Here is a 15,915-nt window from a genome sequence, read left to right as displayed (position 1 = left end):
AAAAAGTTTTTTAAAAAAATTATTTCTTGTTTATTTGTAAAAAACTACTTCCAAATTATTTCACAAAATAAAATAACAATATTTTACTATTTAATGAAATAATTTTTAAAAATTTAAAGCACGGGCCCAATATTCAAACTGATATAGCTGAAATTTCTTCAGTGAAGCAGCTATGTGCTTATTATGCTTATGAAAATACTAATGACGCAAGAGTAAGACTACGACAAAAATGGTTGATATCATACTATTAAAAATATTCAGTATATGTACAACTGATGTCAGTATGGTGTCTACTTAAGCGATCTGCAAACATGAACTAATGTTATACATCCAAAAGATACAGCAGATGTTTTAGTTTTGACATAGAGCACGCCCATTTCATAATTTAGCAGATGTAATATTTGGAGTCTAAGAGTATAATTTTTAGTAGCTATTCTTCTGCATTGAAAAAAACATAGCTTCGAGGAACCTGAGAAAAATGTTTAGTAAACCTGAAAAGTCGAGGTAATTTCTGATGAAAGTGTAAAGTCTGTAAGAAACTGAAAATATGAAGCACATAATAGTATATCCATAGTACTATGGGATTACAATCATACACTGGTAAAAGAGGAGCAGCTGGGGAATATGCTGGCCGGAAGCAACATCTGAGATGTCATATTCAACATATCCCGGGAAAGTCTCGATCAACTCAAAGTGCTCAAAATGGTTGAAACACTGAAATCAAAGGTCTTCGAACTGAGTCAAGGATATAAAGTAGAGAGCTACAGAAGTTGCCTTTATATGCAACGCTAAGAGGTCCAAGCAAAACTAAAACACTTGATCTTTCTTTGACCTTTTACTCTATTCAGTCTCGCATGATGATGAAATACGGATAATATGATGTCCATCCAGTGTTAGGTTGATAATTGTTATTAGTTTGAGATAATAACCACTTTCATTTGATCAGCTATATAAATAGTTAATTACTTAAAAGAAAAGAATAAAAAAGAATCTAAGGAAAATTAATTCTGAATTCCTCCTACCCCAAACACTTCCCTTGAACAATTTAAAAGATAGTAGTGATCTCTTTCATGTTGTTCTTTGAGGACTTGAATCAGTTTGACATAATAACTAAAGTAAGAATCTCTCTTGAAAGAGCCCCGAAAATGGTAAAGAACAGATACATATAGTTCAAAATTACCAAGAAATAATAAGCAAAAGAATAAACCATCCAAAAACATTTAAAGTAATACTACGCTTCGTAAAAAATGAAATCTTCACGATAATTCTGAACTTTATACTGCTAATATCTCTTTCCCAACCTTCAAACACTCTTCTGAATCAATTTAAACGCTGAAAATTGTTCTAACAGGCAAAACAACAGCAACAAAAACACAAATTTCCAACCAAGACTAAATCTTTTTAGAATTTTAGGCACCAAAACAATTTGTAAAAATGCAATTTTCTTGTCAATCCCTCTTTATCAACCTCTAAACACTCTAAGAAAGGAGACAATAACATTTACTACAAAATTCAAATGGATGGACAAAAAAATAAGGTTACTAAAGCTACTTGTTGTGTTCCTATACCAGATGTCATAACAATCAATATGAATCTATTTGGTTGTCTTTATGTGTAGTTTGAGGTCAAACGTGATATTATGAATCTTATATAGATATTTAAAAAATAGAATTGTCTAAAATAAGGATGAGAATCGTCGTTATGCAACCCTTTTTTAATTTGGTAGTGTAGACTGACCTTTTACACCTTTTTTTGTTAGTGTGAATGGTTCATATTTCAGCTTCTCACTTGAGAAATCAGATGCAATACTTGTTTTCTGTTTCTCACCTCACTGATCTATAGAGGCTTGATCATTTTGGAATCCCTCCTAATAGTGTTGGGCGGAAGAGTGTTCTTTTTTGCACATAGGAAAGAACTAACAAAGTTGTATGTATGGTATTTGAGTTGTCCCAAGATAATTTCCTTAGCTGAATTTGAAATAGTTTATTTGACACATCTTATGGAAATGGTTAAGATACAACAATTGCTTCTGAAAAAAATAAAGAGTCATTTAGAGAATTTGTAGAAATAAGCATAAATATGCTATAAACTATTTCTGATCAGGACAGATGGTGTTGCAACAATAGAGGTGTAGAAGTAGCTAGCAGAAAAACATTCAAAGTAGGAATGATATCTGTAAATAAGAGTTCACCTTAATGCAAATTATGTCAAATATGTTTTCTGTTGTCACGGAGAATGATGTTTCTCCCAATAAATCAGAAATGGATGTTGTAGCCGAAGGAGTGCCATCAATAAGATCAATTTCCAAGATGCGCCTGAAACCATGGAAATTTTAATATTTAGGTATAAATATTATGCTATATTTTTCACAAAGTATAATTTACAAGACAAAAAGATAGTATTGAGGCACTAATGTTCTTCCGCTTACATTTTGGGTACTCAAAATCCTTTTTATCCTTTCTACGCTTCTTTTGTTTGCAGCATGAGCATTCACGCACACAAAACTCTTGCGGCTCATTTGATATTGACATTTCTTTTCTCAACATAGAAGAGTTTTATCTGCCGGAAATTAATCACATATATATTACATACACATTGTATACATCAGTAATCACATACATAAAATGTCTCAAGTTACTCCTCAATAAATTCAATTTATTTCTTTGGTTTAGCCAAATCTAGACAACCAGAGTCGTCCACAAAATTATGGGTCACTCAAATAGCCCCCAAAAATGTAACTCACAAGTAGAATAACAGAATAAAAAATATATTTAAAAATATAAAAATATCATTAAGTCAAAATCTATAGTACTTGAAGTTAAAACTCATACGTCTTTCATAAGTAAATTCAAAAAACCTAATTCAAGTTGCAAGACTTTGTAAAGTAAAATTAATCTATAAACCACAAATTAATAACCATACTCTCGAATTATCAGCTCAAAGTATGTTTTACAGAAGCCGGTGATGAAATTTAGACTTGGACTTTTGACATTTTAATATGAGCAATGTTAATGACATTCATATAAAATATAATCAAGAAATCCTTATCTTTGGTGTGTGTTTGTGATACTATAAAACTCTAGCTTCCCTTTGCTCTTTGGTTAATGTATTTCCATGTTTGTGACTTCACACTACAATGGAAGCCCATTTACACATTGTTTTTGTTTAACTTTACTGCATTCATGTATGTTTTTGCAGCAAAACAATAAAATCAGTGTGGTCTCATAAATGCCCTCTTAGAGGGTAGAGAGTACGTAGACCTTATTCCTACCTTGAGGAGGAAAATATGAGGTTCCGATTACACGATATGATGTTGCAAATAAAAAATTAAGTTTCAAACTTTAAACTATTTCACCATTTTTCATGACACAAGAAAGACATTTGACTAAAAGGTTTAACAAAACCAAGAGGAATGTCAAACAATTTAGAGAGGCAATCAATCATTCGAGAAATGGACACACATTTCAACTGATGGATGAGCCAAAAAAAATGGATCTTCACATATAACAAGAAAATATGACTTTCCTATTTTGAGAAGAAAATATTTTATAAGAGATATGACTTTCCTATTTTGACATACCAAAAATAAATATTTACCTTAGCAAACACTTGTAAGATTTCAATTTCTTTCCAACATTCTTGTAGAGTTGGTTGAGCAGACATACTCAACTGAGAAAGAGTTGTCTCTCGTACTAGAAATAGTCGATTATGCCGAATTGAAGTGATTTCTCCAAAGCTGATTCAAGCATTGGAGAGAATATTAAGTGATAATGCCATTTGACCAGTATAAATTTGTTGCTTTGTTTACATACCCATACGTGACATGTAATTTTGAGTATTTCTCTGTATTTACTGGGAAGAGGTATAGAATATTTTTTCTAAGATAAAAGGTCCTCTGTCACAGTCATTTATAGAAATAGGTTTATATAAGATCAAAATCATGTAGAAACCATTTCAAAAGTAACCTAAATTGGGGATTCAAGTTCACGTATTGGTGCTCAATTTATCAAAGGAAAGGAAAATTACATATATATAATTGAGAAAGAGAGTAGAGAGAACTCGATGTTCCCAACATCTCATCTGTTCAAATTCTTTCCTTTCCTTTTTTCTCAAGGTATATGCAATGACCTACCTGAAAAACTTAACAAATTGAAAAAACATCTACATAAGAAACACTGCACTTCAATAACTAAGAATTGAAATACAAATATGTAAACAGGGGACGACAGAGAAGAGAAGGAGAAAATGACGACCATAACAACATCTAATCAAGTTTAAATTTTATGCCTGCAACATTAGCCAAACCCAAATACCAAAATTGAAAAAAAACTTCATCCAAACCTATCAAATGAAAAAATCGACAAAAACTAAAATGAGAACAAAGAAATAAAGCAAGCGGAATTGCATACCTAGTGTAACATGAGTTTCAGTGGGCATGTTTACTTAAAGCTCTTTGTTTGTAGAAAGGAACAAGAATGTATCATAGTGGAAAAACAGATGTCACGAGCTCCTACAATATCCTTAGCCAGTTGTCCTGTATTTATTCATACGTGTCATTGTGAAAGGCTACATGTTCGGTTGTACTCAATTGAAATTTACTTTTTGGAGTGTGTTAGTCCTTCTCAACTCCCTATTCTAAATATGGATATATAGGATATATATATATATATATATATAAAGGAAAAACCTAGAAGCCCCTATGTGGTGTAACCAAAACTAGCTTTCTCCTTTCATGAAAAGTTGTGACTTTTTGAAAAATTGCGATTTTTATGAAAAGTTATGATTTTATGAAAAGTTGCGCCTTTTATAATAAGTTGTGACTTTTAGGAAGAGTTACGACTTATATGAAGAGTTGCGGCTTTCATGAAAAGTTGTGACTTTTATCTAAGGTTGTCACCTTTCCGAAGGGTTTTGACTTTTCCAAAGAGCTGTGACCTACAGTTTCTTTAATATAAATAGAAGGATTTTCTGCACTATTATTTGTAGCTTTTTTTCGTTATAGGGCAGTCGCAATCAAATTCATTAATCATGCTTCTTATGAAGTTTGTTTCATTCCTTACATTTTTCTTCTTTCTACGGCATGAAGATTAATCTTTACTATAAGTCATAGTTATTTATGTAATTATGACAATTTTTTTTTACTATTTTGGTGACCTTCTTTAAATTTTGTGAAAAATTTCAGCAAGGATGATTAAAAATCGATCTTCTTTTCTTCCCTTCCTACAGGGTGATTCCTATAAACAAAGAAAATGGTTTTAATTGCAGTGTGACGTTACTACTCTTGCACCTCTCAGTCCGCAACTCACAAAATTGCTGAAATGGTTCAATTAACTATTTGGTTCTTTATTAACAAAACATTTATTTCTGTCATTATTATTTGTACATTTTTTTCGCTATAGGTGAGTTAAATTTAAATACATTAATTAAGCGTCTTATGAAGTGTGTTTCATTTCTCAAAGTTTTCTTTCTGCAATGTAATAAAGTTTAATCTTTTAGTATAAATCATAGTAATTCATGTATGTATTGCAATTTCTTTTTTATATTTTCGTGTCTTTTTTTTAACTTAGTTAAAAGTTTCAGTGAGGATGATTGAAAATTTATTTTCTTTTTTTGTCTCTTTCTGATGTTTTTTTCGTTTACTTTTTGGGAAAATTTCTTGTGATTTGTGTTATATTTAATAGCACAGAACAATAAATATGTGATAGCTGATACACAATAAATGCTGAAGTTAAATAAAAGAACCAAATAGATTGCTCTTTTTTGCCACAGTTAGTTTTTATTGCTCATTCTTAGGTACAAACATTTTATATGTCATTGCACCCTTCCTAGAATATTTGTATAGAGACTATTAGTGCGCTTCTTTTATCCCAAGTTAACTTATTTGTTATATTTCTTTGTCTCTTCTTTTTAGGCATAATAAGAGATCAAGTTTTCTTGAAACAAATAAATGTCCAAAATACACTAAAACAAAAATATTTTTTATCGGCAATGAATATGCACAAAAATGAAGAGTGCTAGAGTCTTTACCTACACTAATCAATTTTCATCACATTCAATATTGCTATGGACTTTTTCCAGGGACATTTATTATTGTCTCTAAAGATCATTTTTGCCGCAGTGATAACTCTTTCTTTTGATCAAGTTTTGTTTTATGCTTTTTGATAACGAAGTAATAATTCTTTCTTTTGGCTTCTTTCAATTAAATTTGTGAACTATATACTTGGATAATGTCTGATAGACTATCTCTGTCAAAAATATGTTAAACAATATGTGTTTTTCTTCTTGATTGTTAGGAAAGTAAGGTTGTCTTTATTATTTTTTATGAAAATTTTTGAGTTCAAGCAATTAGAAAATTATGCTTTGAGATTTTAATGTGATATGTGTAGAAGTTTTGGTTAGGAATATCTAGTTCAATAACAATAACTATGGTTCAATTCCAAATTAGGCTGGTGATATAAACCTAAGCAATAGTAGTGACTATTCTGAGACGATGAGGAAAAATATTTATGATACTAAAAATTTTAGGATCATAAGAAAGGAGCCGAAGGTCCTCCATTTGAATTAGTGAATTATGTTCTTGTATGAACGTGACGTTCCACTTTACTAGAGAGTGTTGTTGTTCGAGGTCTTTTGATCTCTTCTTTAATGTCTGGTGTTGTTCATTATTAAACTCTTGCAATTTAGAAAGTTTCATTACTTCTGACCAACTATTTCCATGGAGATTTTGTATACGTCTTTCTTATACTTAAAGTAACTATATCAGTCATAATTTTGTATAAGAAGATAAAAATAAAATAAGATATAGCACTTTTAATATTTTGAATTCCCTTAAGATAAAATGATCTTGACAATGTAGTGTCTATATCGAAAATCTGAATATTACCGAATAATCAATGTGAGCTTAATAACATAATAATAACATAGTTCAATCCCATGAGAACACGGCTAATTATACCTAGTAAATAAATAAATAATGATAAAAAAGTATTTTGTGTTTTAATGGTACATAAAAATGAAATTTAAGGGTTAAAATGGAAAAAAGTTAAGATGGAGTACCAAAATAAAAATAAGGACACGTTTAGGATATTGTGTATGTGCTTGCTCCCCAAGAAGATGTTTATTGCAAAGTTTAGGATAGTTAAATGATACTTTTTGTTCATAATTATATCATAAGAATGAGCTCTAAGTTTGGATTCAAGTTGAGAGATGATATTAGCCCAAAAATCCAGGTAAAATCAATGGGGAGTATATAACTTACCTAATTTAATAAATAAATGTAAATATTATTTTATACCCAAAATTTTGCATATTGCAAACATTGCTTATACCATACATTTACAAATACAAAGATTTACAAATACAAAGATTTTTAGACGTATGCATCACTGGTTTATTATTTGAAAATTCTTATAGAAAACTTTTATTTTTTAATGTGACTGAGTCCCATGTTAATTTGTTCTTTTAAGTTTAGCTTTTTAAAACTTTTTTGAGAATAAGTATCTATATTTCTGTACAAAAATGGTATTTGTGCCGTCACAGTGAATAGCTTAAAGGTTAAAAATGGTGTTTTTTTGTTGGAATTTTCCTAATTTAAGTTTATAGTTAGGAGCTTACCACTTTTAAAATTACCCAGGTGACTAAATAAAGTTCATAAAATCATGAATGTTATAAAATAAAAATTTGTCATAATGAATCTACAATAACAATATATGACATATCTAGTGAAATCCTATGAAAGAGAGGTTAGGGAGGGTAGAATAGACACGAACCTTACGTCATTAACGCCATATATACAAACTCTAATTCACAAAAATGTCAAGGAAAATTACTTAGATGCTTCCGTTCTCATTGAACATGATAATAACTTGAAATTTAACTGCTAATCAATTTAAGCTTTATTTGAAGCTACAAACTCATTTCTAGGAAGCGTAAGGAACAAATTAAACTTCGCAAAAATAAAAATGCTAAATAGGGTGAGATACATCTTTCGAGTTGCCGTGGGTTCTTCTTATTTGCTTGTCCATATTTTCGGACAAAGACATTATTATCAGATTTATATTTTTAGCTTTCGGGGTTGCATCCCCATCTTAATTTATATTAGAGTTTTGGTATGGTGACTTTCAAATCTTAGAGGTCATTTTTCGCAATGATTGTTTAAACGGTTGAATAGAGTTGATGAGGACTCAATCCTCTTATTTCTAAACTATTTTTCCTTTGTTTATGATGAACTTGAGCTATTTTGATATTGTTGGGTTGTTTCAAGTTAGTCTTTAGACCTCTCACCGAGTTAGTTTAATGTGGACGATACTCAAGATGGTATGAATTGTGACAATATTAAACCACTTTCCGGAGGATACTCAAGATAGTATGAATTGTGACAACATTAACCCACTTTTCTCCACAACCCCCTTCATGTGTCTATAAGAAGCTAATCCATATTTATAACATTTAATTTCTTGATTTCTTTACTTCTTAACCAAATTTTCTTTTATCTTATGTTTTTTCTATCAAACAAACATAACAAAGTCAAACTTGCATGAGAAAAAACAATTAAGCAATCTTTGTTATCATATATATTAAGGTTAGTAAAAAATACATAAAAATATAAATAAGATGAAATTGACAGAAAGAACTTTTAATCCTAGTCCACCGAAATCACTGTGTTCCCTTAAGAAATTTAATCTCCTCATAGTACCCGAGGTTGCAAATTAATTTCTTTTATTTGTAGTTTTGATGATTTGACAAACTTAGGGACCTTGTAAAGGTACCAGGTTTCTTACTTGAGTGTTGAAGATGAAACAAACCCAGGGACCTTGTAGAGGTACCAGGCTCTCATGGTGACGAGCTTGTTGACTACCAATGGTGCAGAAACTAGGTGTACACTTCCCGATGGCGTCATAAAGTCAGACTTCTCCAACCAATGGCAAAGAGTTTAAGGAAAGTGATTTGTCCATATAAAAGACACTTTCCTAAACATCTTTGGTAGTTTCTGCAACTTGATAAGAAATTTTTCAAGAACTCTTGCAAAGGCTACTACCAAGCAAAGACAGAATTATTCCAAGAACAGCAGAAATCTCTGGAGCATTTAGTGTAGCTATTTAAGAATATATTCTCTTGTTCTTATATTGTAATCTATTCCTGAAACTATAAAGGAATCAGTGGGTAGTATTAAAAGTCTAGGTTGTCCAAGTGGGATAGCTTAGTGGGTAGATTGTTTTCTACTTAGGCTTGTTAAGCAATAGAGACTATTGCTTAAATGTGAGATTAAAAACTTTTTATCACATTTGTTGTAATCGTGTTTTACTTTTTATTTTGAAGATTAGTGAAAACGATTGAAAATATTATGAGACAGGTCGTGGTTTTACTCCCTTAAGCAAGGAGGTTTCCACGTAAAATCATTGTGTTGATTTTACTGCATTTAAATTTCTTGTTATATTCATTAGTGTAGTAAGGGACCTGGTCCATTATTCTGTTAAGTGAAGGCATATATTCTATCAAGTGATATCAGAGCAGACACTCCCTATTTGGTTAACACCAAGGAAGTGATATTTGTTCTAGAATGGCTGCTCCACATAATCTTGAAGAAGGTCAGTCGTCAACAAGACCTCCCCGTTTCAATGGACATTTTTACAGTTGGTGGAAAGTTAGAATGCATGATTACCTCATGGCTGAAGACAGCGAGTTATGGGATATTGTACTTGATGGACCGTTTATTCCGATGATGGACGAAAAGTATGGAAAGAAAACTAATCTTGTTCTAAAGCCTAGACAGAAATACGACGAAGCTGATAGAAAAAAGATTGAAAAGGTCTATAAAGCAAAAACTCTTCTTGTCTGTTGGATAGGACCTGATGAATTCAACAGGGTCAGCTTGTAAGTCTGCTAAGGAAATTTGGGACTGTTTGAAGACTACTCATGAAGGAACTGAACAAGTCAAGGAATCAAAGATTGATATGCTTACCTTACGGTATGAAAACTTCAAAATGAAGTAAGGAGAACAATTCATGACATGTTCACAAAATTGTCTTCCATTACAAATGAGCTGCGAAGTCTTGGTGAACCTATAAGCATGACCAAACAAGTCACAAAATTGCTTCGAATTCTTCCAAAATCTTGGGAAAGCAAGGTTTATGCCATTACAGAAGCCAAAGATTTGAATGTGCTGACTATGGATGCTTTTATTGGAAATATGAAGACACATGAGATAAATGAAAATTACGATTTATCAAAGAAGGAAGCCAAAAAGGATAAGTCATTGATGCTGAAGTACAAATCAGATGAAGATTCAAGTGATGATGATATGGCATATCTCATCAGCAGATTTCAAAAAATTGTGAGAAAAAACAAAGTTTTTAAAAGAGGAACAAATGGTACTCGAAATGCTACTCAAGGTGATACATGCTACAAGTGTGGAAAAGTTGGGCACTTTATCAGAGAGTGTCCTCTGCTCAAGAATGAAAACAAGGAACATCAAAAACCAAGAAGTAACAAAGAAAATAGAAGGAACCTGCTACTTGGTAAGAGAGATCGAAGAGCTGCTGCAGATTTGGTGGTCAAAAAAGCTCTTGCTGCATGGGGTGATTCTTCAAGTGATTCAGAAGACCCTGATGAACCAAATGATGTGTCTATGGTGGCTGTACATGAGGAGGAAACCATTTTCAATGAAATGTTTGCTCTCATGGCTCATACAGAAAATGAAGAAGAGGACAACCAGGTAACTCTTCTTGACATGAAAAATGACTTGGATAAATATTCTCTTAAAAAATTGAGAACTTTTGAAAAAGTCATGATTGATTCTGTAATTGAGTTAACATCTGAAAGAGACACCATGAATGCCGAATTTGACAGTTTAACTGAAAAACAAAGTTAAACTTGAAGAGAAAATGTCAAGGATGGTGTTTCTAGAGTCTGATAATTCTGAACTTAAGAACCAGTTGAATCAGATAACTGAAGAAGCTGAAAAGCTAAATGGAATGTCAAATGGTCTACAAGCTGAAATTCAAGAAAAATTTAAAAACTCTGAGAAAAACCTTGGTCTGTCGTTGGAAAAGAGCAACAAATTAGAAAAGGATATTGTCAACTTAAGGAAGAACTTGAAAATTCTCTTAAGTGGACAAAATCCTCAAAGTTATTGTCAAATGCAACAAACCAGAGTAATTTCAATAAGAAAGGACTAGGAAGTTTGAACATCACTCATCCTTATAATCCTCACAGTAAGTATGTGTTTGTGTCAGACAATCTACTATGTCTTCATTGTGGTAAGAATGAGCATTTAAAGTGAGAGTGTACCAGCTAGAGAAACTCCTATGAAAGACTCTCTAATTATGCTGATAGGCAAAATTTACCAAAAGAGAGACATGGTCCTCCAAAGCATGTTTCAACTAACAGATGTTCAAAGAAAAAATCTGTTACTGCCGCAATGTCCTTTGTTAGAAAGCTTCAAAATCTACCCTATTGGACTTAATACAATCTAATCACTCCTTTGTCTGCCTTCTGGGAACTCAAATTGAAATGGGTTCCCAAGCTAAACAAGTGATTCTTGGTGCAGGTGAGTGAGAGGAGCAGCAGTCAATGTTTGTATATGGACAGTGGATGCTCTAAACATATGACTGGTGATGTGAAAAATTTCCTCTCACTCAAGACACTTCAAAGAGGAGGTGTCTCTTTTGGTGATGGTAAGAAGGGGTACATTTTGGGAGTTGGCAAAGTAGGAAAATCTCTTGAAGATTCAATTAACAATGTGTATCATGTGGATGGGTTGAAGTACAGTTTGTTGAGCGTGTCTCAAATCTGTGACAAAGGAAATAAAGTCAAATTTACTTTTGAGAAGTGCACCGTGGTGAGTTTAACTACAAAGAAGGTAATTCTCACTGCTCAAAGAAGTAAAAATATGTATGTGGCCAACTTAAAAACGTCTCTTGGAGATGACCTGACATGTATTAGTGCTCCGAATGAGAATGCTGATCTTTGGCATCGTAGGCTGGGGCATGTGAGCTCATCTTTGTTGAACAAACTGATTTCTAAGGACCTGGTTCGAGGTCTGCCAAAGCTGAAGTTTGCTGAAAATAAAGTCTGTGAAGCTTGTGTTAGAGGAAAACAAATCAGATCATCCTTTAAGCTCAAAAAGCAAGTAACTTCATCAAGAACACTAGAGCTTCTTCACATGGACTTGTGTGGACCCTTGAAAGTTCAAAGCAGAAATGGCAAGAAGTACATTTTGGTGATTGTTGATGACTACTCTAGATATACATGGACAAGATTCTTGAAATCAAAGGCAGACACAACTGAAGAGTTGGTGGTGTTTTTCAAAATGATTCAAACCAAATTGAATCAAGTCATTTGCGGCATTCGATCTGATCATGGTACTGAGTTTGATAACTCAAAACTAGATAAATTCTGCATGGAGAATGGTACGAGTCATAATTTTTCTGCTCCAAAAACTCCTCAACAAAATGGAGTAGTGGTGAATATTGCCAGAACTATGATTATTGAATCAAATCTCCTCAAAATTTCTAGGCTGAAGCTATTAACACAACATGTCATGTTACCAACAGGTGTCTGATAAGAGTTGTTTTGAATAAAACCCCCTATGAGCTGCTCAACAACAGAAAGCCTATGCTGAGCTATCTTAGAGCATTTGGATGCAGGTGTTTTGTGCTGAACAATGGAAAGGATGATTTGGGTAAATTTGATCCTAGGAGTGATGAAGGAGTGTTTGTTGGATATTCTTTATCTAGCAAGACTTACAGAATATTCAACAAAACGAACTCAATGCATTGAAGAAAGTATTCATGTTGTATTTGATGAAGATGGAAGATTGAAGAATAATGGATCAAATGATGAAGATGATGTGATGAAACTGTTTAATTCAAAGAAAATTGAAGGAAGTGAAGCTGATACAGAACAACACCTGAAAAATGATTGTGATGATCAGAATCAGAATCTACCTGAAGAGGCTGATGAGTTTGAAAAGGGAGATGAGGTACCTGGTACTACTCAGAATTCCAGCCAGAGTACATCAAACTTCCCAGAAAATGATGTCTCTATTGATGAAGAAGAACATGCTGATCAGCTCAACCAATCTGCTCCAAGATCAGGATGAAAGCATAGTTCATCACATCCTCTTGATAATCTTATTTCTCCCTTGAATTCTGGAATTCATACTAGATCAAAAACAAGAAATCTAGTTGCATTCTCAGCATTCATATCATCTATTGAGCCCAAGAATGTGAAAGAAGCATTAGGTGATGCAGATTGGATCAACTTTATGAAAGAAGAACTTCATCAGTTTGAAAGAAGCAAGGTATGGTACCTGGCTCCTCGAGCTGAAGGCAAAACAGTAATAGGAACCAGATGGATTTTCAGAAACAAGCTTGATGAAAATGGAGCGATTACTAGAAATAAATCCAGGTTGGTGGTTCAAGGATACAATCAAGAAGAGGGAATAGACTATGATGAGACTTTTGCACCTGTTTCCAGAATGGCGGCTATTAGAGTTTTAATAGCTTTTGCTGCATTCACGGGGTTCAAGCTGTATCAAATAGATGTGAAGAGTGCATTTCTGAATGGAGATCTCAAAGAGGAAGTATTTGTCAAACAACCTCATAGTTTTGAAGATGCTGAGCTACCAGATCATGTGTTCAGATTGAATAAGGCCCTGTATGGTCTGAAGCAGGCTCCAAGAGCATGGTATGAAAGGCTATCAATGTTTCTGTTGAAGAATGGTTTCATAAGAGGCAAGATAGACAATACTTTATTCTTATTAAAAAGAGAACAAGAATTGTTTATCATTCAAGTGTATGTAGATGACATAATTTTTGGAGCTACTTCAAAACATTTGTGTGAAGAATTCTCAGCATTAATGGGAAAGGAATTTGAAATGAGCATGATGGGTGAACTGACATTCTTCCTTGGTCTTCAAATCAAGAAATCATCAAATGGGATTTCAATTTGTCAGGAGAAGTACATTAAGGAGCTGCTGAAGAAATTCAATATGATTGACTCTAAACCTATTGATACTCCTGTGGGAACAAATTCCAAGCTTGTAGTAGAGGAATCTGATCCTCTTGTGAATCAATCAATGTACATGGGAATCATTGGATCCTTGTTGTATCTGACTGCTAGAAGGCCTGATATTATTTATAGTGTTGGAATGTGTGCCAGGTTTCAAGCATGCCCTCGTGATTCACACTTGAAGGGTGCAAAACGTATTCTCAGATACTTGAAGAAAATAGGGGACCTTGTTCTCTTCTATCCAGCAGGTGACACTTTTGACCTAGTTGGTTTTGCAGATGCTGATTTTGCTGGTTTTCAAGTTGACGGGAAGAGTACCTCTGGAATGACTCGTTTCCTTGAATCATCACTCATCTTTTGGGGAACCAAGAAGCAGAACTCTGTGGCTCTTTCAACTGCTGAAGCTGAGTATGTAGCTGCTGCAGCCTGCTGTTCTCAGTTGCTGTGGATCAGACAACACTTGGAAGATTTTGGGATTCACATCAAAGCAATTCCTCTTATGTGTGACAATACTAGTGCTTTTAGTATGGGAAAGAATCCAGTCCATCATAAGAGAACAACGCATATTGATGTTATACATCACTTCTTGAGATATATTGTTGAGAAGAGAAATATTGTACTCACATATTGTCCAAGGGAGGAGCAAATTGCAGATATCTTCACCAAGGCTCTCAGTAAAGATCAATTTGAGAGAAATCGGTTGAAGTTGGGCATGTTGATCTCTAAGTGATGTTCTTAGCTTCCAATAGTTAAACTCCCTTGATGGCTAAAATTATAGTGCAGGTATCCTTTGTGTGAATATTTAAATATCTGAATAAAGATCCTTTTTGTACCTTTTGTAGGTATACTTTCAGGAAGGACCTGCTTAGCAAAAGAAATGACTAGAACAATTAGGGAATGAAGTCGTAACTGTGCTATGGTACCTGGTGCCTGTCAAGGTTAGCATTTATACATTAATTTGAAACTGAAAATTTTGACCATTGATAATGCCACGTGTCAGTCATCGGTCACTCTGACCGTTAGTCCCATCATTTCTCTCTCAAATGACACATCCAAGCACGGACCTGACACCTTTTCACGCCTTTTAAAAACCCTATTTACTTCTTTTTGAAATCCACATTGTCCTTTAACATTATTCTTATTTCACGAAGGGTTTAAGCAAAAGTTAAAAAGGCAAACTTTGTTTCTTCTTCTTCCTCTCTCTGTTCGAAAAGCCATTTTCTTTTGTGTCAAACATGTCTGCTCCCTCCTCTTCCTCCAAACAGATGCTATATGCTCATAGCGAAATAGAGCCACTTGCCTTCTATTCTCCGTCTCCTGTACAGGCTAGACCCAAGACACCCTCGACAACCCTTTCTATGCCATATATCTAAAAAGTTCATGCTTGCCTACTGGACCTGGTCTGTTTCAAGATATGCTGCTTGACAATATCTTTGAAGGAGATGTACCCAAGCATAAGACATCTGAGTCCAATATATTGGCAGCAAGTGAAGAGTTGGTGATTGAGAGTTTAGCAATGATGAGGGAAGAAGCAATGGCGGGGCAAACTGAAGTCTTACAGAGGGAAGAGGTAAGAAACACTCATCCTAATTTTGATAAAACTCCTGATATAGGAAGGTACCCTTCTTCCTCCTCCTCTGACTCTGAAAGTGAGGAGGAACCTGTAAAATGGAAGGTTGAGCGAAGAGAAGGTGAAATATCTAGAAAAGGGAAGGAGAAGGTTGTCAAAGAGGCCCCTAGGAGAAGACCTACCACTAGGTGTGCTGCTCAAAAGTTTATGGCTGATGCCTTGAAGGCCAGTGCACGTTCTACTGCTACACTTAGAAGTGCCAGAACCTTCAAGGTATCAAATTTCAAAGTGCCTGAGACTAATGTGGTTGAGTTGTCTGGTGAGGAAGAGGA

At 33.7% G+C, this 15,915-nt stretch overlaps 1 protein-coding gene and 1 long non-coding RNA gene across 9 annotated transcripts; one reads left to right on the top strand and one right to left on the bottom strand.

The window, feature by feature from the left end:
- Positions 1 to 219: 219 nt before the first annotated feature.
- Positions 220 to 4,640, bottom strand: LOC104646748 (uncharacterized). Of its 8 annotated transcripts, none has more exons than XR_003246191.2 (6): positions 4,410 to 4,640; positions 4,027 to 4,140; positions 3,598 to 3,736; positions 2,429 to 2,559; positions 2,192 to 2,315; positions 220 to 714 (listed from the first exon to the last, which is right to left on the bottom strand). It is a non-coding gene; the product is annotated as an uncharacterized lncRNA (long non-coding RNA). The 8 variants fall into 8 exon arrangements; XR_003246192.2 differs by having other exon boundaries at positions 4,027 to 4,132; positions 4,410 to 4,518; XR_740953.4 differs by having other exon boundaries at positions 3,598 to 4,140; positions 4,410 to 4,566.
- A 9,353-nt stretch (positions 4,641 to 13,993) lies between these two features.
- Positions 13,994 to 14,743, top strand: LOC138342784 (secreted RxLR effector protein 161-like). Its single transcript, XM_069294678.1, has one exon. The coding sequence runs from the start codon at positions 13,994 to 13,996 to the stop codon at positions 14,741 to 14,743; it is 750 nt and encodes a 249-aa protein (XP_069150779.1).
- The last annotated feature ends 1,172 nt before the right edge of the window (positions 14,744 to 15,915 follow it).

This window comes from Solanum lycopersicum, chromosome 1 (assembly GCF_036512215.1).
Source record: "Solanum lycopersicum chromosome 1, SLM_r2.1".
Classification (NCBI taxonomy): domain Eukaryota; kingdom Viridiplantae; phylum Streptophyta; class Magnoliopsida; order Solanales; family Solanaceae; genus Solanum; species Solanum lycopersicum.
The sequence above is the reverse complement of the archived record's forward strand: the minus strand, read 5'-3'. Positions and strand labels throughout refer to the sequence as shown.